At 41.1% G+C, this 24,328-nt stretch overlaps 1 protein-coding gene across 1 annotated transcript in view; it reads right to left on the bottom strand.

The window, feature by feature from the left end:
• The window catches only part of SCG3 (secretogranin III), a 34,435-nt gene continuing 10,107 nt past the window's right edge, over nucleotides 1-24,328 (bottom strand). The window contains exons 7-12 of the mRNA XM_045812171.2: nucleotides 24,078-24,255; nucleotides 21,032-21,148; nucleotides 18,527-18,610; nucleotides 16,316-16,447; nucleotides 5,109-5,189; nucleotides 1-587 (exon numbers count right to left, since the gene is read on the bottom strand). Coding sequence (XP_045668127.2) covers nucleotides 469-587; nucleotides 5,109-5,189; nucleotides 16,316-16,447; nucleotides 18,527-18,610; nucleotides 21,032-21,148; nucleotides 24,078-24,255 — 711 coding nt within the window. The 3' untranslated portion in view covers nucleotides 1-468. The remainder of the gene's footprint in view (nucleotides 588-5,108; nucleotides 5,190-16,315; nucleotides 16,448-18,526; nucleotides 18,611-21,031; nucleotides 21,149-24,077; nucleotides 24,256-24,328) is intronic.

Genomic DNA, 24,328 nt, shown 5'->3' with positions numbered 1-24,328 from the left:
GAGGCTTTGAGGAAATGTTAATTTATTTTAACTCCCCAAAGGGAACTGGTAGTGGAAACGACATCTTGTAACAGACATATTCTATGAGGTGCTTCGGTACCCAGCATGCCTTGAAAACAGAACCCCCTAATTCTTCAGGGGGGTGCCTGTGGGTGTGACACGGCAGGAAGAAGCTTCAGTGTTAAGTTCTGTCCATGACAGGCTTTCCAAAGCAACATATCTCTGATTATAAAATGTAAATCTATAAGGAAATAAGGATTCTATATACAAAATCACAGCTTACATACTTTACTTCTCAGACAGTTTTTATGGCAAGAAAGCTATGTGTAACCACTTCTAAAAGGTTAACTACTGCAATTTCATCACTTTCTAATAATCCTTGGGTCAAATAACTTTAATGACAGAATTAGAAGGGTTTTAAGCTATGGTGACTGAAACAGTCTAAAGACCCCAGATCTTCTGCCATTTCTACAGGCTGCTGTAGATACGCTTGATGGCATCAGCTTCTTCTTTATCAAGGATGCCTTTCTCCACATAAGCATCAGCTTGTTGGTTGATGAAGTCCCTCATCTTTGAAAGGTCATAATCTGGAAAAAATCGTTAGGGTATCATGAGCAACGAACAGGAAAGAGACATCCCATTACAGTGATGACCATTAACTAAGAAGCTTGTAATGCAACAACCCAACTACCATTCCATCCCTGTCTCTCACACTGGAAAACATAGTAGGTCTTGGCATTGGCTCAGTCTTTAGAGTTAAAAATCATGTTTATGTGTATGATATCTCATTTGCTGTCCATCATCACACCTGTAAGGTGTTCAGGTGGGGCGGGGTGGGGGGTAGTACCACCCTCATTTGACCATAGAGGGAACAGGCTCATAGACCAGGGCTTTGCAAACTTAATATTTATACCAAGCACCCGGGGCTCTTGCAGGTTTGTATTCAGTAGGTCTGACGTGGAACTCTGAATTCCGCATGTTAAATAAGCTCCCAGGGAGATGTTGGTGCTGCTGGTCCAGGAATCAATCACACCAGGGTAACAAGATCCTAAAGCTTTACTACCTTGCTCAGGATCACATGGGTAATAAGAGTTACAAACAGAACCAGGTGTTTTGGTTTTCTGCAATTGTTATACAGGTTAAGTCACTGTTGATGTGACCCCCACCACTTCCTTTTTTTTCCAAATTAACAATTACCATGATTTTTCATATCATCTGAATTATATGCATGGAGCCAAAAAAAAAATTATATGCATGGAGCTTTTTTTTTTTTCTGAGAAACCTCTTTATGGCTCTTCTGTCCTACTTAAACAAAAAACCTGTGTAAACCATCAAACCGCCCATCAAAAACAAAGAGATCCTCAAGTAAGGAGGCTGCCTGTGGCATTTTTCTGAAGGCTTAAAGAAAACCCACATCCTCCCTTGATGGTTATTGTTTTAAAAAGCGGAAAACACAGAAACATGAAAAAAACATTTAAATCACCTGAATTCTATTAATCATAAATAACCACAGCTGGTTTTGTGTTCTACTTCTTTTGCTTTTCAAACGTATCTGTCTCAAGCCAGAACTGAGATCACAGTATATACACAACCTTGTTAACGCGCTCCTTTCACTTTGCCCAGTGAGCAGCAATATTCCTCAGAAACACCGCTTTTAATGGCTACCTACAGTGCATCCTATGGTGGTACCAACATTTAGCACTGACGTCTGTCAGGGCCGGACATGTGGGTCTTCTACACCCCAGCATACTTGGGGAGACCCCCCCCCGATTTTGAGTTGCCTGAGGCTGAGTTCCTTGAGGACAGTGTCGTTCACCTCGGCTATAGCAGCCCCTGGAACACAGCCCTGTCTTTGGTCAGTTTGTAAAGGAGAAAAAAAAAGGGAGGGAGTGGGGAACAAAAGCTCAGAGCACCCCTGAAAGGAAAACTATGAAGGACATCTCTGTAAGTGCCAGGTGTTTATCATATCAAGTGAGCCGGAGGCTTCTTCGAGGCTTCGAGAAAGCCTGTTTCCTCTCCGAGAAGAAAGGCATTTGTTCTCCTCCGGGCTTGGCCATGAAGATTAAAGAGACAACTGTCAGCCCTGGGCACTTTATGACTGTCATCTGACTTGCTCCTGGCGAACTTCCATGAGGTAAGCATTAGTAACGCCATCTCAGAGACAAGACACAGGACAGAGGGGGTAAGTCACTTGCTTGGGTCACGGCGGAGTCGGGTTCTGAAGCCCTGTCTGATTTAGTCCCTGCTCTGGCCATCTCCGGCCTCGAAGGAGGGAACGTGAAGCGACTAACAGGTGTAGAACCACTGCTCCGTAAGTGCCTGGGCCTGTTGCTGTTGTTGTTCACTTTCCCTTACTGTCAGGACAAAACAGAATCGAGCTGAACGTACATTTTGTGCGCGCCTCACCAGCCCGTTCCTGACTGGCTCGTAGGGCACAAAGGGGCGCCTCCTGATGATACTGGTTCAGATGAGCTCTGGCTCTCCCGAGGTGGCTACAGGGTCAACACCTTTAGTGGGACGAAAGGCAGCCCAAGGGCAGATGTGGAGAGGTCTGGGTGATTGGAATGGACACACAGGAAAATCTTCTGCTTTCTTTTGAAATGGAGGAACTATTGCTAAGACATAGCTGTCACTGTGTGCCCTGGGAGAACAGCATGGTGCAGTAGAAAGGCCACTGGCTGCCTGTGAGATCACACACGCCAGGAGCCACCTTGCCAACCTTAAGAAGGTTTTAAGGTTGTTAGGCTCAAAAGAGAAAAGGGCTGTGATTCACTTTTTTAAAAGCACAGACTTTATTTTGAAGGGTGCATAAAGTTTTTTCCTCCTCAGTATCACATCACACGGACCTCCCTTTTCTGGATTTGGGAAGCAGACGCAGGTCACCCAGTCCCCTGCCCAGCAAAGGGCATCCGCAGAGGTTAAGGAAGGTCAGAACTCATAGAGCAAATGGACTTTCTGCTCGCACAGCTGCAGCCACTGCAAAGCCCCAGGAACTAGACGCCCACAGGCTTTAAGGGATGAGCTAGGTCAAGCACGGCACATACAAAGGCAATGGAGGAAAAGCTCTCCGCTTCTGCACTCGGCAGGGCATTCTGCCTGTCACCCTCACTGCCTAGAGGCAGAGGGGAGCATCGAACTCAACACTGTCATTCTGAAATTTGCTCACAGCGCCTTCGAGCTGCAAGCACTATTGTTCCCTGCTTCGCTAGGTTGGCCATTTCTGGAAGTGCAGATTAAATGGCAGGGTGTTGCGGGTTATAACCAGGAGTCGGATTCATGTTAATCAGTGAAAGAAAGAACATAAGTACTCCCGATTGTTGGACCATAAAATTAACACGGGTTTCAGAATACATTTTGATACCTACTGTATGACGCTGATGCTAAGATCAACATTTTTTTACAATTTGAAAGTCTTCACAGTGATGGCACGTTATAATTTTTCTTCCTTAGTGGTATATGAAACAGTGGTGCATTTTCTAATCAATGACAGATTTGATGAAATATGGTGCATGTGGGTTTGACTGGAACTGACAGCCTGGAAAGTCACATCATTTTGAATCAAATCAAATCAAAAATATGCGAAAAGCTGATAACTGTTTCCATCTTACTCGGTTTAACAAGATCACAGGCTAAAGAGGGGCTAAAAATACCTCTTTCTCCCATCGCGCTCTCAGTGATTCTCAGACTTGGCTACACAGTGAAATCACGGGAGAGGGGTTAAAAATACTGATGGCGGCATCCTTCCTCTGGAGTGTCTGATTTAGTGGCTCTGAAATGCGACCGGGGCATGGAGACCCTGAGGAGCTCCACAGGTGATCTGAATGCACGTTCAAGTTTGAAAACACCGCTCATCTCATTTTAAAAGCATCACCTGACAACTGCTTGGCCAGATTCCTGGGAGTCATAGTGGACTCCTCTGTCTCCACATTGCTCTTAAGTTTCTCCCTTCTTTGTTTCCTCTGCCTTGCCTTGGTTTAAACCCCAACATTTTTGCTCCAGATTCTTGCCTCCAATCTCTGTGCAATCCTCTGGGGTCCTATTTCTTCAATCTGTAACCACACTGCTGCCAGATAGATTTCTCATTTCTTAACCTAATAAAGCCCTAATTTAGGCGTTTCCAACTAAATCTTATCTCCTTTGCAGGGTGCACAAGCTCCTTCCTGATCTGGCCACAGGTCCTCCCCACAGACACCCAGTGTTCCTGGGAAACCGAGTAGCTCCAGTTCCCAGAACGCATGACTTGCTTTTGTCCCTTTATGTCTTGGTACCCAGTGTTCTTTCTAGTTCCATCTCTTGTCACTTAGCTTTCCAGCAAAAGCTTTTCTGCAGACCTTTCTCCCAGTGCTCTCCCTCCCTCTAAAGAGATGGGCTCCCCACCTTTGCACCACTCCACCTGTCTGTGATAGCACTGAGCGGGGCCAAGTGTAGCTTGAGTGATGCTGGGAGCTCCTTGGGGGACCAGGGAGAACAGGGGGAGGCTGCCTCTTCCATTTTCACATGTCTGGTACTCAGAACAAAACAGTCTTGTTCTGTTTTTTTGTTTTAAGTAAGTGAGTGACAGCTTTTGTGACTGCAGGGTGCATCTAATATGTAGTAAAAAATGCCTTTGTTTAAAATACTCCAAGGAGAAGCACCGGGTGGCTCAGTCAGTTAAGCGTTTGACTCTTGATTTCAGCTCAGGTCACGATCTCAGGGTCATGAGATCAAGCCCCGCATTGGGCTCTATGCTGGGTGTGGAGCCTGCTTAAGATTCTCTCTGTCCCTCTCTTTCTGCCCCTTCCCCTCTCTAAAAAAAATCAAAAATTTTTAAAAATTAAAGAAATACTCCAAAGAAAGGGCAAAATGTTGATAATCATTGGAGGTGGCTGATGGATACACGGGGACTCATCGTACTAGTCTTTCTACTTCTGTTTGACATTTTTTCATAATGCAATGTCAACGAAAAGGCCTTTGCTTGAGAGGCTGCTTTGAAAAAGAAGAGAAATGGAGATTCTGTTCATTCCTGCATCAGCATTCCTTTATCCTGGAGTCTTTTTAGACCAGTTTGATTGTAGGAAACTTTAACAAACGGGTGAAATTGGCAATTTACAACCATACTAAATCCTTACCTTCTTTATTTCCTTTTTTGTTGTGTTTCTTCAACCATTCAATATTTTTTCTGATGGCTTCCAAATAGGCTTCTGTTTTCCCTGGAAAAGGGAAAAGAACCCATGTCAAACACTCATAAAATATCCCTGCATTTCTTTTTAAAGACCACAGTCTTGTCTAGAACCATAAACGCTGGACTCGTCGAGCCCTTGTGAGGTGGTGTCCCTGATGAAGTAGTGTGTGTACTTGTGTGCGTGGTGGTGGGGGGTGTTGTTCAGGAGAATGGGTAGTGACAAGATTCCAGGAGACAGGACCAGGCTAGTGTCAAGGAGCCATTACACACACACACACACACACACACACACACACACACACACACACACAACTGCAGTCTGTTGTCTTAGCAGAGAAGAGTTTGGATTCAGTTCACTGGATAGGTAGGTCCCTTCATTTCTCAGACCGCATCATTTCTGGTTAGGAATGCTTCTTCCAAACTGAGGAGTATTCTCAGGTCAAGAACTAAATCGGAGGGGCGCCTGGGTGGCACAGCGGTTAAGCGTCTGCCTTCAGCTCAGGGCGTGATCCCGGTGTTATGGGATCGAGCCCCACATCAGGCTCCTCTGCTATGAGCCTGCTTCTTCCTCTCCCACTCCCCCTGCTTGTGTTCCCTCTCTCGCTGGCTGTCTCTATCTCTGTCGAATAAATAAATAAAATCTTTAAAAAAACAAAAAACTAAATCGGAGTGATAGATACTGAAAAGACTCCATCACCAAATAAATAACATCCAAATGTATGACTTTTTGTAGGTCGCAATACAAATCTTCTGCCCAATCTGGTAGGGAGTGTGTAAAGACTCAGATGAAGAGGTGACCCAGGCCTCATTTCAAGGTTTTGGATGTGAACCTTAGAACTCATTCCAGTAAAGCTCCCCCAGATGTAAACATTCTCCCGTGGGCCTCAGGTGTGGTGAGAGGAAACGAGGCATCACTGAAGCATGTGCTCCCTGATGCCCTTTATATACATTGTGGTCTGCAAGTGGGTATCAGCACCCACTTAGAGCTGAGGAAACTAATGCTCAGAGAGGCTAAGAGGCTTGGCTGAGACCACACAGGAAATAACAGAAGTAGAATTTAGACTCTGGTCTTACCAAGTTTCTGCTACCTGTACTCTCTGAAAGAAAAGATCTGTCTTCAGACATGGACACCGATGTAGCCTTGTTCTGTGTCAAAGAAAATTTTTTTTTTAAAGATTTTATTTATTTACTCATTTGACAGAGATAGAGACAGCCAGCGAGAGAGGGAACACAAGCAGGGGGAGTGGGAGAGGAAGAAGCAGGCTCATAGCGGAGGAGCCTGATGTGGGGCTCGATCCCACAACGCTGGGATCACGCCCTGAGCCGAAGGCAGACGCTTAATCGCTGTGCCACCCAGGCGCCCCTCTGTGTCAAAGAAATTAACCATACTTGAAAGCAGATGAGTCCCTAATGCTCAGAGCGTCTGCACCCAGGGACCAGGTGGTCTGGAGAATTCTGGATGGCCTGAGAAAAGAAGCCTTCAAAGTCTAGGGACTCTGCAAGAAGTAATGGCTACCAAAGCTCAATGGTGACCACCCATTCTGAGCCCCGTTGAGCCCTGTTACCTCTAGTGTACTGCCCACACTTATTGGTTGAGTTACCTGTGCTGTGTGCTTAGGATGTGCCAAGGGCTGCGCTTTGTGCTCCAAAATGCAGTATCTCTTTTACTATTCACAACAACCTCTCCAGGCGGTCCCATTTCATCCCCATTTTACAGATGAAGAAACCGAGGCACAGAGAGACAACGTAATATGCTGAAGATCCTATGGAGCCAGGCTTCAACCGCAGTGCATTTGACTACAGTCCATGAATGATAACGTTGCCTTAGGGCCTGCTGATGTTCCAGTTTCCACTGCTGCATTTACCTAAGTGACCTCCCGAGTATCTTCCTTCCTGATCTTGTAAGCCCAAACTTTTGCCTCACCCCTGGGGCTCCATGTTATCTGGACCCCAAAGAAGCACAGAGAAGCTCTTGTGGAGAAGGGGTGAGTGGACAAGAGAAGAGAGCCACAGTTTTCAGCCCTAATTCACTGCAATCACCTGTGCAGAAAAAGTCTTTGTGTCAGTGCTTTGTTTTTAAGAATGCTGGAGCGTATGAAAGACCGAGTCCTCCTGGCTGACGTTGGAACATTGCAGTACAATGAACATAGTGATGCTCATTGTCCGTTGCCTGTTCGTTGAGAAGGTCGGCTGGATTTGGTGACATAAACACAGCATTCTCTCAAATTAACTCAGAAAAGTCACTTTGAACAAAGAAAGAAATCTTAGTGTAGACGATTTCTAAAGAATACAGTTTCATTGTTTCTAAAGAGTTTAAATCAAATTAGTGGGTCTCATAGGGCCTTAACAAATAGAGAATTTGTTGTCGGCACATTAAGTAACTAGGGCTTCTGAAACTTTTAAGAATGTTTGAAAATGGTCTTGTTCTTTAAATCATGTTATGCAGTCATCGCACAATCTTATTTATGATATATCATAATGTGGAAAGCTTATTCAAGAAAAAGAAAGCCTGAGCTTAGTCTCTGTGTAAATACTGGGTTAAAAATTCTGAATTAGGAGGGGCGCCTGGGTGGCGCAGTCGGTTAAGCATCCTGGTTTCAGCTCAGGTCATGATGTCAGGGTGGTGAGATTGAGCCTCGTGTTGGGCTCTGTGCTTGGCAGGGAGTCTGCTTGAGATTCTTTCCCCCTCCCACTCTCTCCTCGTGTGCTCTCTGTCTCTCTCTAAAAATAAAATAAATAAATAAAATCTTAAAAAAAAGCATATCCTTATTTTTTAAAAAGTCTGAATTAGGAGACTTAAGAATAAATATGGGCTCTTTGCCACAGCATAGCATAAACTGGCTTCTCCACCCTCATGTCTCCCTTACTCCAGATATGCTAATAGAAGGGCCCTCACCTGATGATGGACAGAATCAGTAGGTAAATACCCAGTTTCCTTTTGCTTTAAGAACATTCCACACAGCCTCCCAGAGATCCTCAGTGGGACTGAACTGAAGTCATCTTGTGAACCCACCTTATATGGGCTTCTTTCTTCTCCCTGTCTCACGTACCTATCCCCCCAGTGGTATTTCCTGGAGTCATCTTCCAATTAAACTTGACCTCGGGGGCACCTGGGTGGCTCAGATGGTTGAACATCTACCTTTGGCTCAGGTCATGATCTCCGTGTCCTGGGATCGAGCCCTGCATTGGGCCTCCCAGCTCAGCGGGGAGTCTGCTTCTCCTTCTCCCTCTGCTTGCAGCTCCCCGTGCTCATGCTCTTGCTCTCTCTCTCTCTCTCAAATGGATAAATAAAGAAAAAAAAAACTTAAAAAAAAAACCAAACTTGACCTCAAATCCTTCTCTCAGGGTCTGCTTCAGAAGGAACCCGACCCAAGGCAATTTGAAATAGAGGACTTGGTATCATCTTGTTAGTGCTTTTCACTCAGGAACCAATTTCCTAAAAACGTTAAATTTTAAAAAGTATGAAATGCTTGAAAGTAATTTTATTCACTATATTAATACTACCAACCCATAACAGAGAATGAGTTTACTGCAGCTTAAAAGAATCTATACTGCAATCCATTAAAAAATTAAACTACTATCTTGTGGATCATAGCAACATATGATTAGGGCGGTTTCTCTAATTTATTTAATTATTTTTAAAGATTTATTTATTTGAGAGAGAGAGGGATCAAATGTGGCAGAGGGTGAGGAGAGAGAGAGAATCCTCAAGCAGACTCTGCGATGAGTGCGGAGCTCAGTGTGGGGCTCGATCCCACAACCCTGAGATCATAACCTGAGCCCAAACCAAGAGTCAGATGCTCAGCTGACTGTGCCATCCAGGTGCCCCACAGTTTTTCTAACTTAAAATAGGCCCCCCTATCACCTGCATCCCCCCCCCCCGCTTCTGCTTTATTTTTGTCCATAACACTTAGCACTTTCTACCAAATCATATAATTTAGGTAAGTTTATTGTTTGTCTTCCTCCTTTAGAAGTATTTTTTGTTTGCTGATAAAGCCTGATACATAGTAGTTTATCAATAAATATTTGTCAAATAAGTGAATGGATAAAGGCTTCATAGATGCCAAATTGTAATCAGAAGAATTTAATTTTTTTAAAGTATAAATGGTATAGATTTTTTTAACAAAAAATGAATTGTTTATTTGAAAGAGTTGAAGTTTAATGAATTCTGAATTGAAATGATAGTTATAGCAGAAACAATTTAAAATATCTACAAATATGCTGGACATAGTATATCCATATGTCATTTAATCTTCACAGAGCTCTATGAAATTAGCATTATCATCCCCATTTTACTCATGAGGGAACTAATGCTCAGAGAGGTTAAGTGACACGCCCAAGGGGACACAGCTGAGTAAGGGTCAGAGCCTGGTCTTGAGCTAGAATGAATCCGGAGCCTCTACTGAGAGTACCTGGGTAAAATTCAGCTTTTAGACGAGAACAATTTAGTGCCTATTGTTACCAAACTAGCCAACAAGGCAGCGGTTCTCAAACATGGCTGCACAGTAGAATCATTTAGGGTAGATTTTAAAAAATCCTGATGCCAAAGTTACTCCTCATACCAATTAAATGAGACTATCTGGGGGTAGGGGCCAAGCATTCATTAAAAAAAAAAAAAAAAAAAAAAAAAAGGTCCTGAGGTGATTCCCATGTGGGGGAAGTTTGGGAACCACTGCCACCAGCATTGAGCCCTCCACACATTTACTGGAGCGCTGGTGACAAGGTGAATAAAATCAGGTGTCCCTCTGCTCTTGGAGAGAAGCAGCTGGTTCCTATTTACATTTTCTCTTCTGGGGAGCTGGAAAGCAAATCTTTCATTTACACAGTACGCAGTAAAAAGCCCGTGAGAGTCCACTTTGGAAAGCTGGACTATTTTTTTCAAATTTATTTCAGTTTCCTTTGGAAAAAAATAGCTCATGGCTGAGGTAATATGGCACAATCTTTAAAACATATGCTGAAGCAGATGGGAAGAGGGCCAGAATCAAGACGCAGCCCTGCTTTTCTGGCTGTCCTGGTTTTCAGCACTGCAAAAGAAATACCCCTTTTTATACATGAATTTGTCCTGACTGTGATATATGCTAACCTGATCTGTCCCCCCAGCCCCATAAAAACAGCAGCAGCAGCAACAACAACAACAACAAACCTGTAGAAATCAATAGAATTAACCTATTGACTACTGGACATTGTAAAGATACTAGATCTTAAGAGTGTTTATAAAAATTAAGTTTTGTACCCTTAAAATTCTGTGAAGATGACATGACTACAGTTTTGAACGGCATAAAACAAAGTCAGTGATAATGGTATCACGGATGCCAACATGGGCCTCAGAGCCACTCAGTTCAAGAATTTTTGTACAAGGCTGACATTTTGCCTGCCCAAAAGAAATACTCAGATGAGTCCTGATTAGGAGTCAAGGGACAAGGGTTCAACGCTTGGTTCTGTCCCTCTTTGGCTAGGAGATCTTGGGTGTGTCACTTCATCTTCTGAGCCTTGATTTATTTATTTATAATTTAGGGATGAATTCTAAAAAGAAGATTTATGGTTTCTGCAGATGGAAAGATATTCTCCTTTGCTATCCTGGAAAAACCCATGTTGATGGGAGGTCTCCTGTGCCTGCGCTTAGCTCCTGGCATACTTGCTGATTCACGGGGAGAAGACTGGACTTACTATTTTTGGGCATTCTTAGCAGAATGCCTTGGGGCTTGAATAAAGGCACAGATTTTCTCCTCTTATGTTGCTTTAAAAATAACAGCATCCGCATGAGGTAGCCAATTTATTAATTAAACAGGCTGCCTTCTCTTTTCTGGTTTCTGTAAGGAAGATAGGGGAATGATAGACTATTTTGGTGAAAGGTATCTTAGAGATCACTTTTTTCACCTATTTCCATTATCTGGTCATAAACTTGACAAACGATAGCTTTGGAATGAGTTTATGGGTTTGATAATGATTATCTTATCCCTTGGACAATTAAAAAAAAGGATTTTCAGTGACTCATAGAGCAGAAGTGAATGAGTAAACATAGAACTGGCAAATAGAACTACACTGAGATCATGGAATAAAGTTTTGAAGTACTTTTCTTTAGTCTCCAAAGAGCAATTTACTTGAAAAATTAGGTAACTTTATAAATACGGTTGAAATCAGAATAAATTTGATTTCATCGGCATATCCCTAAATTTAGGAATAATTACTGAATCATTCAAATGATTGCACCAATTAGAAATCAGTATTTTAAAAGATTATTCTTAATGTGAGTCCCTGTAGAATATAAGAGTTTAAATAGTCTAACTCGACTCTATTCAAGGGTAGATGTGCCATTTTTCATCATCGGTAATTAAATTGGATTTTTTTTTTTTACATTAAACCTAAAAAGAGAGCCATGGAAACATGCTCTGTAAGTTGAAGGGTGATATAAATTTAGGGTATTGTTATTATTATTCCTATTCCTCACAGGATCCAGCATATGCTTGGCATGGTTAGTAAATATTTGCTCTGGTTTGATGGGGCCATCACGCCACATCGCCAGACCGAGACACACTCTTTACAGATATTCCTGACAATGTGTTCTGCTTATAATTATTTTTTAAAGTGGTTTTAGCTGGACCATTACCTCATTCTTTGCTCTGCCCTGTAATGTCTTCCAACTTTCTCTCTGTTCTACGTATTCCTGACTCGTCAATCAGGGAGATATGTGTACACGTATGTAGTTTGTGTGACACTTGCCTGCATGTGGGTTAAGAACCTTTCTCAAATCATTTTGAAGCTGGCTTGAGTCCTCAGAGGTAAGCATTAGTTCTTATATGACTTCTATTGGTCTGCTTCCTGAGCATGGGGCCAGGCACACCCTCAGAATAAATATGTATTGATAGCTGAATAAACGTCTCAGGAAACCCAGTAAACCCTGCTTTTTCACCCACATGGATGCTTTTATTTTTCTGTCTGGAGACGATACATGTTGTCTCAGTGGGCTTTATGATAGAGAAACAAAACCGCCTCCGAACAAAGTGCAAGCAAAGCAATTGTCAATACAAAGGTATATGACATAATATGCTCTTTTGGGGATTACATACATTTCAAGAAATGTTGGCCCTTGGCTTAAGCTGAGGTTGGTGTTTTCTAAATTGTACTAAAATTAGTTTTCCTTATCTCAGAGGAATAGGAGTCAGGGGTAGCCTGAATAAATTAAATCTCCAAATAATGGAGAAGGAGCTAATTTTAGCCCCCAATCCCTACCCTTTTCCTAATGTTTCAGGAGAGCCATTACAAACAATAACACAAAATAGATGGAGTTTTACTCTCCTCTCTCCCTATATAGTATCTGATGGAATTCCTAATGAGAAAAGAAATCTAACCTCATCATTAGTCTCTAAACACTCACATCCTAAATAGGAAGAGTAGGCCACCAAGAATCAACTCCTTCATATTCCTTTTTTACACAATGTTTTCCTAAAATAAGAAAAGACCCGTATCAGCATCCATTTCCATGGATATTTGCATGGTGGTGATAGAAGGTGTTGTCTTAAGGCACCGAGATGCTGCCCCTGCAAGTCAAAGGTCTTAGAGGATGGCTTACGGTCTTTGGGAAATACAATCATTACACATGGGTAGCTCCCAGAGGAGATGACCTAGGCATGCTGGTTTTCTGTGGGGGTGAACAGCAGTGCTCTGTGCTGCCCAACTCCTGGCTTTCTATCTTAGGCCACAGGACCACTCTTTTCCTGGTTGGCTATCTTTTCGAAGTTTATCACTCCTCTTCCACCTCACATCCATTAGTGTCTATGAGGATGTGGAGAAATTGGAACCCTTGCACACTCTGGGGAGGAACGTAAAAACGTGCAGCTACTATGGAAAACAGTATGGTGGCTCTGGAAAAAATTAAAAGTAGAAGTAACATATGATCTAGCAATTCCACTTCTGGGAATATTCCCCCCAAAATTGAGTGCAGGGTCTTGAGGAGATATTTGTACACCCATATTGATTGCAGCATTATTTATAATAGCCAAAAGGTGGAAGCAACCTGGGCATCCATAGATGAATGAGGAGATAAACAACATTTGGTAGATAAATGCAATGGAATATTATGCAGCTCTAAAAAGGAAGGAAATTCTGACACATGCTACAACATAGATGAACGTTGAGGGTGTTAAGTGAAGTAAGCCACTCCCATATTGTATGAGTCCACTTAAATGAGGTACCTAGAATAGGCAGATTCACAGAGACAGAATGTAGAATGATGGTTGCCAGGGGCTGAAGAGGGAGGGGAATGGAGAGTTTTATTTAATGAGTATAGGGTTTCAGTTTTGCAGGATGAAAAGAGTTCTGGAAATGGATGGTAGCAATGGTAACACATAATATGAATGGACTTAATGCCACTGAACTATACACTTAAAAATGGTTAACGTGATCATTTTTTTATGTTTTATGTATTTTACTATATTAAAAAAGGCATTCAAAGGAGTTTGCTACTCATCCAAAGTAGACCTAGGAAAGTATCAAGGCAGTGTGACTGACTGGTCTACAAAGTCAGCAAACATGACATGTATATTACTAATTTCCCCTTCTTATGCCCATGACAAACATTAATTAATCATTCCCAAGTTCTTTCCTCCTGAGCCTCATAACCTTACTCAACACAGGCTACTGCATCAAATGATTAGTGTTGATATGTCAGCTGTGCTGATGTAGAAGGAAATTGTGACGGTCTATGAAATCTGTGCTAGAGAAAAAAATACAATAATATAAAGCCTCATAAGATAGGAAAAATCAACATGAACTTGATATATTAAGAAAAAGATTATTTTTCCTGTCTCAAATAATTGAACTACAAGCAGTACTTTTGGCCCATATTACTACTCATTTGAACCCGTATAACCCAGATTCAGGTCTCTATATTCTCTACAAAAAGGAACTAGAACTCTTTGAAGAGGAATTGATTTTAAGTCTTGGGATGAGAAAATTCAGTAAGTCAAGAATATCCTGTTTTTGCCAGGGAGCAAAGATCCTTTAAAAACTACTGGGCACAGTACTAAAAGGATAAAGGAGGAACAGGTGTCGGGGCAGGGGGGAGAACTCCTGCAGCCCAAGCTATACAATTTAACCATAAAATCATCATCATCATCATCATCATCATCATCGACATCGTCGTCATCAAGGTGAACATCTTGCATAAATGGAAAAGGCTGGTATTAAGTCTTAACAAAGGGGGCGCCTGGGTGGCACAGCGGTTAAGCGTCTGCCTTCGGCTCAGGGCGTGATCCCGGCGTTATGGGATCGAGCCCCACATCAGGCTCCTCCGCTAGGAGCCTGCTTCTTCCTCTCCCACTCCCCCTGCTTGTGTTCCCTCTCTCGCTGGCTGTCTATCTCTGTCGAATAAATAAATAAAATCTTAAAAAAAAAAAAAGTCTTAACAAAGGTAGTTGTGATATAAATGGGAAATAGTTGGTAATTGTTTTCACTGTTAATAAGTTAGAAGATATTAAATATATAACTAGTTTGCTTCTTTCCGACTTAATATACAGACATTGTTAAGCAGGATCTATTATCAAGTATGAATGTGAACTCGTTTCCATCTGTATGAGCAGGAGAGACTAGAAACCTGTAAGTAGGTCAAGCAGTCCCTTCAAAATTAAGAGCTATACCATGAACATGATCCACTTTTGTATTCTCATATCATCCAGAAAGGGAAAGTAAAGCCCATCAGTTCATTGCCACTAATGATTATACGTAATAAGTAGTGAAAAGAGAGCCTAGTGGTGTCTCTTCAGACGATATAGGAGCTGAATGTCACACCTCCCCTGCCCCCAAGAGAGAGCACTGACCCACTCTCCCAGTTTCTATGGAATGAAACCTCTAGATGACCCTACTAATGAGACACTGATAAGACCCTACTAATGAGACACTGATTAGAACATTACCAATGTTCTAATTATACCATAGAGGTCAATATATCATAATGACAGAAAAATAAGGTAGTTAGTTTAAGCCATCTGTTCACAATTTCAGGTAAAGACACTGAGTTTCAGAGAAAGAATATCTGAGGGGTAGTTACATTTTCCATGATATAACTAGCACACATCATAATAAAAGGGTTTTGAACCACCAGACTGGGCAACCAGATCTCACATCCTGACCTGAAATCAAAGGGTTAGCAACTTAGAACTTGCATCCTCATAGGGCCTATTTCTTTTTTCTTTCTCCCCATCACCAGCACCCCCTGCCCCCCATAGGGTCTTTTTCTTTAAGGCTGTAGTGAAATCTCTTAAATCTTAGGAAAAAGTAAATTTTATATCACATAGACTTACTAAGGCACAGTAGAAATCAGACCACAGGACTGTGTAAGAATAAGGATAAAAATATAAGTTTTGTAATTATTGGGTTAGTTTAATGTGTGCTTTTGTGTTTTTTAAGGTATTCAGGTTACTTAAGGAAATTCAATATATTGGATTTATGATTTTTAATCAGGTCCTTAAGAGTGCTTGTCTCATTTCAATCACTGTAAATGATTAAGGAAATTTGCCCTTTTAAATCCATAAATTCTGATGACTTTGTTGAATAAGTAGTATATAATTATTTAGAGGAATGTTAATTATGTTTAAAGAAATATTGTTTAATAAATTATAAATTAGACATTAAACAATGCACAAGCGGTCATAAGTATTCCTCTCCAAGTACAAAAGTCCATTGGACAGTAAAGACCATCAGAAGACGAGACCAATTTGCCATTCCAGGAGACTCAAGACCATTAAAAAAGATTGCTATTCCAGTAAAGATACCATGTGCTGAATCTTTTCTAGATACATGGTGCCAATCTGTCAGATTTGGTGGGGCTTGCATTTTTTTCTTTTTAATATTTTCTCCTGGGATAATTCTTTTTTTTTTTTTAAAGATTTTATTTATTTATTTGACAGAGATAGAGACAGCCAGAGAGAGAGGGAACACAAGCAGGGGGAGTGGGAGAGGAAGAAGCAGGCTCATAGCGGAGGAGCCTGATGTGGGGTTCAATCCCATAACGCTGGGATCACGCCCTGAGCCGAAGGCAGACACTTAACCGCTGTGCCACCCAGGCGCCCTGGGGCTTGCATTTTTGATCAGCGTGTGTGTCGTGAAAATTTTTGCTTCCCCAATTTCACTGCCAACCTAGAGCTGTTATTTCCATACCTTTTGGCTCCTCTGTCTTTCCTCTTGGGTTATCATCTTTTGTGGAATCTTTCGAGGTTCCATATTCCTTTTCCATCTTAGCAGCTTCTTCCTTGGTACTATCTGTTTCTTCATGACTCTTCTCTGAAGGTGCTGTAATCAGATTAGGCACTATTGTTATCACCCTATTTCCTATCTATTAATTAATTAATGTAGAAATAAACTTTATTGAAAAGGTACAGTTTAAGGTCAGATCATTTTTCTTTTTTTTCTTTTTTTTTTAAAGATTTTATTTATTAATTTAACAGACAGAGAGAGAGACAGCCAGTGAGAGAGGGAACACAAGCAGGGGGGAGTGGGAGAGGAAGAAGCAGGCTCTCATTGGAGGAGCCTGATGTGGGGCTCGATCCCATAACGCCGGGATCACGCCCTGAGCCGAAGCCAGATGCTTAACGACTGAGCCACCCAGGCGCCCCTAAGGTCAGATCATTTTTCGAACTGAAAGGGATCTTAGTGATTATCTAGTCCAGCTTCCTCCCCCCATTTCACAGAAAAGGAAACAGAGGCCCAGAATGAGGAGAGATGTGCACTAAGTTAGCAAAAGAGCTGGGTCAAAGTCCCAACTTTTCAGGTTTCGGTTTAGTGTTCTTTCCCCTCTGCTACTGTGTCACTAGAGCATAGACTATTTTCCTTACTATAATCAATGTAGGCAATCAAGTAGGACATGTCAGGTCCCAAAGTAAGTTTGAATCGTCATTCCAAAGTAAAATAACTCTGTAGTTGTTCAATCTCTCCATGATGTACTGTTGAATAACTCTGTATAACTCGGAGGAGCACCTAAGAATTTGGGGCTTTGGCAGGACTTTCCTTTTGCCTCTTTCTTCATTCTCCCTTATCCCTGGCCTCCCTAATGCAAAGAAGAGAACTGGACCCTTGCTGTCAGGATGGGATCATCTTTGTTCACTTGTCACTTAAAAATAACTGATTTCCGTATCAATTGTACTTTTAAAAAAACGTGAGGGGACAAGAGTGGAAAAAAACTATATTTCCTTCTAGCAATCTTCTATTGAATTAGAAATGTCATGTACCTTAAAGTAGCTAACCACGTGAAGACAGTTGTGATGCATCCCTGTTGTAAATAAAATAGGAAACGTCAAGCAGCCTAACAATAAGTTTTGTTTTTTCAATAAAAGGGTTATTACTATAAAAAAAGAGGAAAGAAGAAGTCAGTTGTTAACCTCATTATGAAAACATCCACAATTAGTGCTGTGGTCTGTATGTATTTTTTTTTAAAGATTTTATTTATTTATCTGACAGAGAGAGAGAGACAGCCAGCGAGAGAGGGAACACAAGCAGGGGGAGTGGGAGAGGAAGAAGCAGGCTCCCAGCAGAGGAGCCTGATGTGGGGCTCGATCCCAGAACGCCGGGATCACACCCTGAGCCAAAGGCAGATGCTTAACTGCTGTGCCACCCAGGCACCCCTGTATGTATTTTTTGATGTGTAATTTTTTTTCATAGCTGCAGTACGATTTTGTTGCTTGCTTTTGTCATTAACATCATTAAAGAAAGATGTTCCCAGGTTATTAAAAACTACTCGGAAATATCATTTTAAAGGGCTGCATAATATTCCATCAAATATATGTACATAACTTCCGTGACAGGGGCACAGAATTAGGCATATGAACCTGTGATCTTTTTTCTTTTGGTTCCTCCCTCCCCCCTCAAAGAAGGCTCCTTTGCATCACTTGGTTCCATGGTGTGATGGCTGGAGATTCAGAGAGAAGAAACCAAGAGGAGGGGGAAAAATATCACACTACTTAGGGGCCCAGACTGTCTCAGAGGAGAGAGGAGGACTTGCTAGGGGAGAACTGGTGGAGGGGCAGCAGAGAGTGGACAGGTGACCAGGGATAGTGCTCTGGAGAAAGGGTGATCTCGGGAGAGAAAAAAAATGCCTAAAGGAGAACTTCAGGAAGGATAACTCATTTTGTGATAGAGTCTCCTCCCTTTCCCACCAGCCACCTCCTAAGAATCTTCAGGGAAGATTTGTATTTCTTTTCAGTGCTCCTTGGGATCAGATGTCTATGCTGAGACTAGCCACAAAATAGCCTATGGTTGGATTTCAGATTTTAAAACTTTTGAAATCTATAATTGCTGATCGTTTATTGAACTCATTATTTACCAAGCAAAGGGTGATTGTGCTAAAAGGTAGAAAAATAGTGAAATAATTCATACCTGGGAAAAGCTTGCTTTTATTGTCAGTAACGTTTTTTTCTAGCTTGTTCTTGGTTTGAAGAGCAATAGTTTCATCCAAGTTTTCTGGAGTGAGGAGGGGAAGAAATATGAAATATAATTTTATTTCCTGAAAGATGATATCAAACTTTTACCAAAACTGTTTAAACCTCCCCAGAAATCTCACAAAGCAATTCCACAATATTAACACTGTGATTAAGATGCTTTGACATGGATCTTATTTCTAGGAATCTATTCCGTGCTATTTGGGATCCTTAACTCAGCCTCCTAGTCAGTCAATTACAGAAGTCTCTTCCACATCTCTGGGGCCACATGTCTGGGGTTGAAGCCTTTAATGGACACATGTGGTTTGGGCTTCCTCAACACTTTCTGGAAACTACACTGAACCCAGGCGATTTCCATTCTCAGAACATTTGGCTCAGGTGGGGCCTAATAACCCAAGCCTGGCTCCTCAGGGTCTCCACTGCCCAGGCTGAGTGAATGGTTCAAAGAGGAGCCCGTGATGCAAGCCAGGACCGTGAGATTCAATGCCAGGGCCACTGGGGAAAGAGGATCTTTTCCTGCCAGGACTGCTGTACTGTGAGGATGGAGATTGTCCACCATCTTTTTCCCCATAACGGAGCAGCTTATCTGGAATGAATCAACACATGGAAAGTCAGTGTCAGGAGATGGGGAGGGATAGATTCCTCATACTATTGGTGGACTCTACAAACCCAATGTTAGACTACCCCCGGTCCTGGACTCCTGAGTTACATGAGGCAATGAATTCCCTTTCCACTACTACACTGGATAGCACAGCTATGAACAGTAGTGGAAATACTTACTTTGCACCTAAGCCTTGTGGCATTTCTAGTCTAGTTCCATTGGATAAATGACTTAAGTGTGGCATTTGATTCACAGGGTATTGGTATGAAACAGTGATTGATCTGAAACAATGCCTTTGAGCAACTGTTGAGTAAAGTAGGCCACAAAGCATTATGTATAATGTGAGCCCATTTTTGTTAAACAAGAGAAAACAAAGAAAGAAACAACCAAGATATATATGTGTGCAAACACACAGACAAAAATCTGGAAGTATATAACAGAATGTTACCTGGATGTCAGTATTACGAGTGATTTTTTTATTTCTTCTTCTTCCTCTTTTTTTTTTTTTTTTAAGATTTTATTCATTTATTTGACAGAGAGAGAGCACAAGCAGGTAGAGCGGCAGGTAGAGGGAGAAGCAGGCTCCCTGCGCTCCATCCCAGGACCCTGGGATCATGACCTGAGCCAAAGGCAGATGCTTAACCGACTGAGCCACCCAGGTGCCCCTTTTTACTTTTTTTTTTTAACATCATTTTGCATTGACTGATTTTAAAAAATAAATATGCTCTTTCGTAATCAGAAAAACTAACAGCAAAATTATTTTTCATGTGGAAAAAAACGGAGCTCATGGAGAGTAATTCTGGATTATTCTATCTTATGAGATTTTCTCTTCTAATTCTTCCTCCTCTGTGAGAGATCAGAGTAAGGGGCCATGAGGTCATCTTACTCAAAGGACATCAGGGATAAATGGTATTTGTTGATTAAGCAGGAAAACCAAAGGTGTTTTTTTTTTTTAAACAACCTGTATGAATAGAGAATGTTCAAGCTTATCTACAAAGTTCAAGGAATCAAAGGCCAGCGAACTTTTTCAGTAAAGCGCCAGATAGTAAATACTTTGTGGACCATCTGTGGTCTGTGTTGCAACTTCCCGACTCTGTTGCAGCCACAGACAGCATGGAAACAAGTAAACGTGGCTCTGTGCCAATAAAACCTCACGTATGGACACTGCAATGTGAATTTTATATACTTCTCTTGTGTCACATGATACGATTTTTCTTTTGATTTTTTTCAACCATTTAAAAATATAAAAGCAATTCTTAGCTTATGTGTTACACAAAAATAGTCAACGGGGCGGATTTGGTCCATGGGCAGTCGTTTACCAGCGCCATCATTGATCACAAAGTCCTTTATTTTATAGATGCAGAAATGAAGGCCAAGTAAGGTGAGTGCCTTCCCCCATGGGACGGAGCTGGTCTGTGGCCGAGCTGGACCAGGGGGCATCATTTCTGCTGCCCACTCCAGGGCTCTTTCCTTCCCACACACACAGATCTCACTGGTTAAAATCAACTCTTTTAATCCTGACCATCCGAACACAATTGGAAAAAAAAAAAAAGAGGGTCAAATTTTAATAAAATTGTCTCCATGGAGATATTTAGAAAATGTTAGTAAGAAAACATGTAATAAATGTGAAATGTTTGTACTTAAGCTGTATCTGTAAAGAGTTGAAAACTTCTCGTTAATTTTATTTGTATGCATTATCAAGCTGGTCAATTCCCATTACCCAGGTGCTTTGGGCTCTTTTGGCATAAATGATCAAATTTGTGAGGTTATTATTGCCAAATCCCTATTTCACTTTGACAATGAAAACTATTACAGTAAAAACAAAACAGAGAGGACTCTCACCGAGGTAGGAAACGCCTTCTTCTGGAGATATTGTGCCATACTTTACCATCATCTTCACAAAGTCAATCAATGTTTTCATGATAGTAATCAGTGTTTCTTTCTCTTTTGCCTCTTTTTCTATATAAAAGAACAGAATAATTTTTTAAAAAAACTAGTGGAGGATAGCTTCCTCTTTCAGTGCCAATTTATGAAGAATGACATTTTTTTAATAATTTTTTATTATGTTATGTTAGTCACCATACAGTACATCCCCAGTTTTTGATGCAATGCTCCATGATTCATTATTTGCGTATAACACCCAGTGCACCATGCAATATGTGCCCTCCTTAACACCCATCACCGGCCTATCCCAATCCCCCACCTCCCTCCCCCTCTGAAGCCCTCAGTTTGTTTCCCAGAGTCCACAGTCTCTCATGGAAGGGAAGAATGAAGAGGGGGGGTAAACAGAAGGGGGTATGAAGAATGACGTTTTATTGAAATATTTCTCCCTACCTTTATAGCTGAAACCATATATATATATATATATTTTGAAGATTTTATTTATTTATTTGACAGAGACACAGCAAGAGAGGGAACACAAGTAGGGGGAGTGGGAGAGGGAGAAGCAGGCTTCCCGCTGAGCAGGGAGCCCAATGCGGGGCTCAATCCCAGGACCCTAGGATCATGTTCTGAGCCAAAGGCAGATGCTTAACGACTGAGCCATCCAGGCGCCCCTGAAACCATATATATTTAATTGACAGAAAGCCTAAGACTTGATTTGGAATACAGGATAATGTATAGGTATACTGAACTTTTCCAGAAATGGGCAATTATAACTTCTCCAAAAAGATTTACTTTAATCTAAAATACTTTATTAATAGAGTAGATGATAGTTTGCAACCTGAGGTAATAAGAACTCAAAAAGAAAGATTTGTGACCCAACAATTTTTCTTTACTCATGTAAAGATACTGTATGTTTTTCAGGGCAAGAATGACCTGTTTTCATTAATCAAACTTAATATTTGAAAATAAAAACACACATGTATCTTTTTTTATAATGCAAGGTTGTTCTGTTAATAGTAGTATATATTGCTTTCTAAACTTTATTTGAAAGAATATATGCGTATGGTAAAAATATTCCAACAGTACAGAAGTAAATAATAGTGAAAATAACATTTTCTTCCTACTCCCCCAACTCCTACTCCCTATAGGTAACGACTATTAACAGTTTCTTGATTTGATATACTGTTCTACATCTTGATAGAAAAGGATGGCTTATGATTCCATAGTCATTCTATATATATATATATATATATAAATTCTAAAATTAAAAAAAAGGTCTATTTCCATTTTTTAAGAAAGGTGCTAAAGGAGAGCCCATTTTCCCTATTCTTTTAGCTGCCATGAAGGATTTCTTCTAAGTACTCCTGGCCTTTCCCCCTCCCTGCAGATGAAGTTGGTAGGCAGTGGCCATTAGTCTATATTTCTTGACTGAGAGGGATTTGGAATCTTTCTTCTTTTTGCTCCCTTGGAACAGTGGAAGGCAGGGACCTGAGACAAGTGCCTGCTCTGTAGAATCCAATGATCCTTGGTATTGGCTGTTCCAAGAACTAGACTGAGGACAAGGAGTGAGCAAGCCCATTGTTGGATCTCACACTAAGCTGCATTCTACAACACTTACAACCCAGACTATATCAGTATCAGAAATATTTTGGTGTTTCACCCATCTTATTATTTCTCAGTTGGTTCAGACCTTGGGTGAGACAGATGGGTATTATCAAAGACCTTAGTGTAAGGATTTAAATTAAAATTCTATAAAAATAAAGGAAATAATGGGGTCAAGGAAACTGAAAGATAAAAACAAATAAAATAAAAAACATTCCCATACAGTGGAATCTTTCAAACATCATCAAAGTCCCAAAGTTTGGAGAGAAGAAAGGTGAGAGAGGAAATGGGGAAGAGATCCTGGAAAAGCACCAGTAAATAACTTCAGCCATCACATTATTTGTTCAAGGTCACATCTGTGTAGGTATTTGGTGTCATGCTGATGTTCTTCCCTAACAAGAAGTGACTCACCAAGATGACAACAGTTCTGAGCTGGGCATTTGCCATCCAATGGGGCAAGATGCCTGAGAATGGACCCTCAAGATGTACCAGCCCTGCAGACACCAGCAGAGGGGCTGGTGCCATTTGGCCAATGTCTGGTACTGAAGGACAATGGAAGTTCCCCAGAAATGACAGCTCACTCTAAGTCACTTCTTGGGGAAATATTTATTACAAATGTTCAATCCCAGGCTGAATCTCTGAACAGTGAGAGGAAAAGCCATAAAGCAGTGCAGAGCATCTGTCTGGACAAGAACAACAACAGCAAATGTGCCCACTATTATCTTCTTTGAAGATCAATCAAAATGTGAATTGAAATCTTCAGCTAACCTATTTTGGTGTACAGATAAGAAAAACGGCACATTAAGGACTTTGTTTTTAAAAAAACAAATCATTCTCCAAGTGTGTTTAGGGCTCCTGACCTTCTGTGGTCCAATGTTTAGTTCATTTGAACTCATTTCAAGACCAAAGCTGAAAATGACTAAAAAGCAAAAATCTGAATTATTTTTAAAAGGATAAATTATGTTATATGCACCATTCCCACTAAGAAGGGAAATGAATACAGCCTTAAAAAGAAAAAAAAAAAGATTTGCAATAAGATATGAGGCTGAGCAAGTCAGGCAGGGACACTGATTTCTCTCCTCATCCGCACAGGGCTCACCTCTATGTCCCCAAACACCACACTTGTCCAGTAACTGTTTGTTGAACAAATAAATGAAAGCTCTGTTAACACGAAGATTAAATTATTCAGAAACTCCACCTTTCCTGATTATCCTTTCCTAAATATTTTCATGACTAGTATACTTCTTTTGAAAAAATTGACGTGAACTCTTTTCCCCAAGGCCACAATATATGTCATTGAAGGCTGCTTTTAGAAACTGAAAACAGGAAGAAAAAAACCCCACCCATACATTTCCTGGAATTACTGTTTCTATTCCACATGTTCAGAAAACACAGTGTTTACCTGAATCAATACTTTTCAGTAGTGCGTAGAAGTTTGGGAAATATTGGAGCTCCTCCAAGTTGTCTTCATTGTAGATTTTAGTTCTCCTTTCCAAGCCATTTGTCAAGGTTAAGGTATTAGATACTGTTTCATCATTTTGTCCATTAGTAAAACCATCTTGAATTGCTGCCATTGGAGTCTTCCATTGGGGGGAAAATCAATAAAAAATAAACATTTTGTTAGAACTAATTATGATCCAGCTTGATTCTTTC

This window comes from Ursus americanus, chromosome 36 (assembly GCF_024610735.1).
Source record: "Ursus americanus isolate L20-20 chromosome 36, mUrsAme1.1.p, whole genome shotgun sequence".
NCBI classification, from domain to species: Eukaryota; Metazoa; Chordata; class Mammalia; order Carnivora; family Ursidae; genus Ursus; species Ursus americanus.
This window is presented reverse-complemented; position numbering and strand designations above follow the sequence as displayed.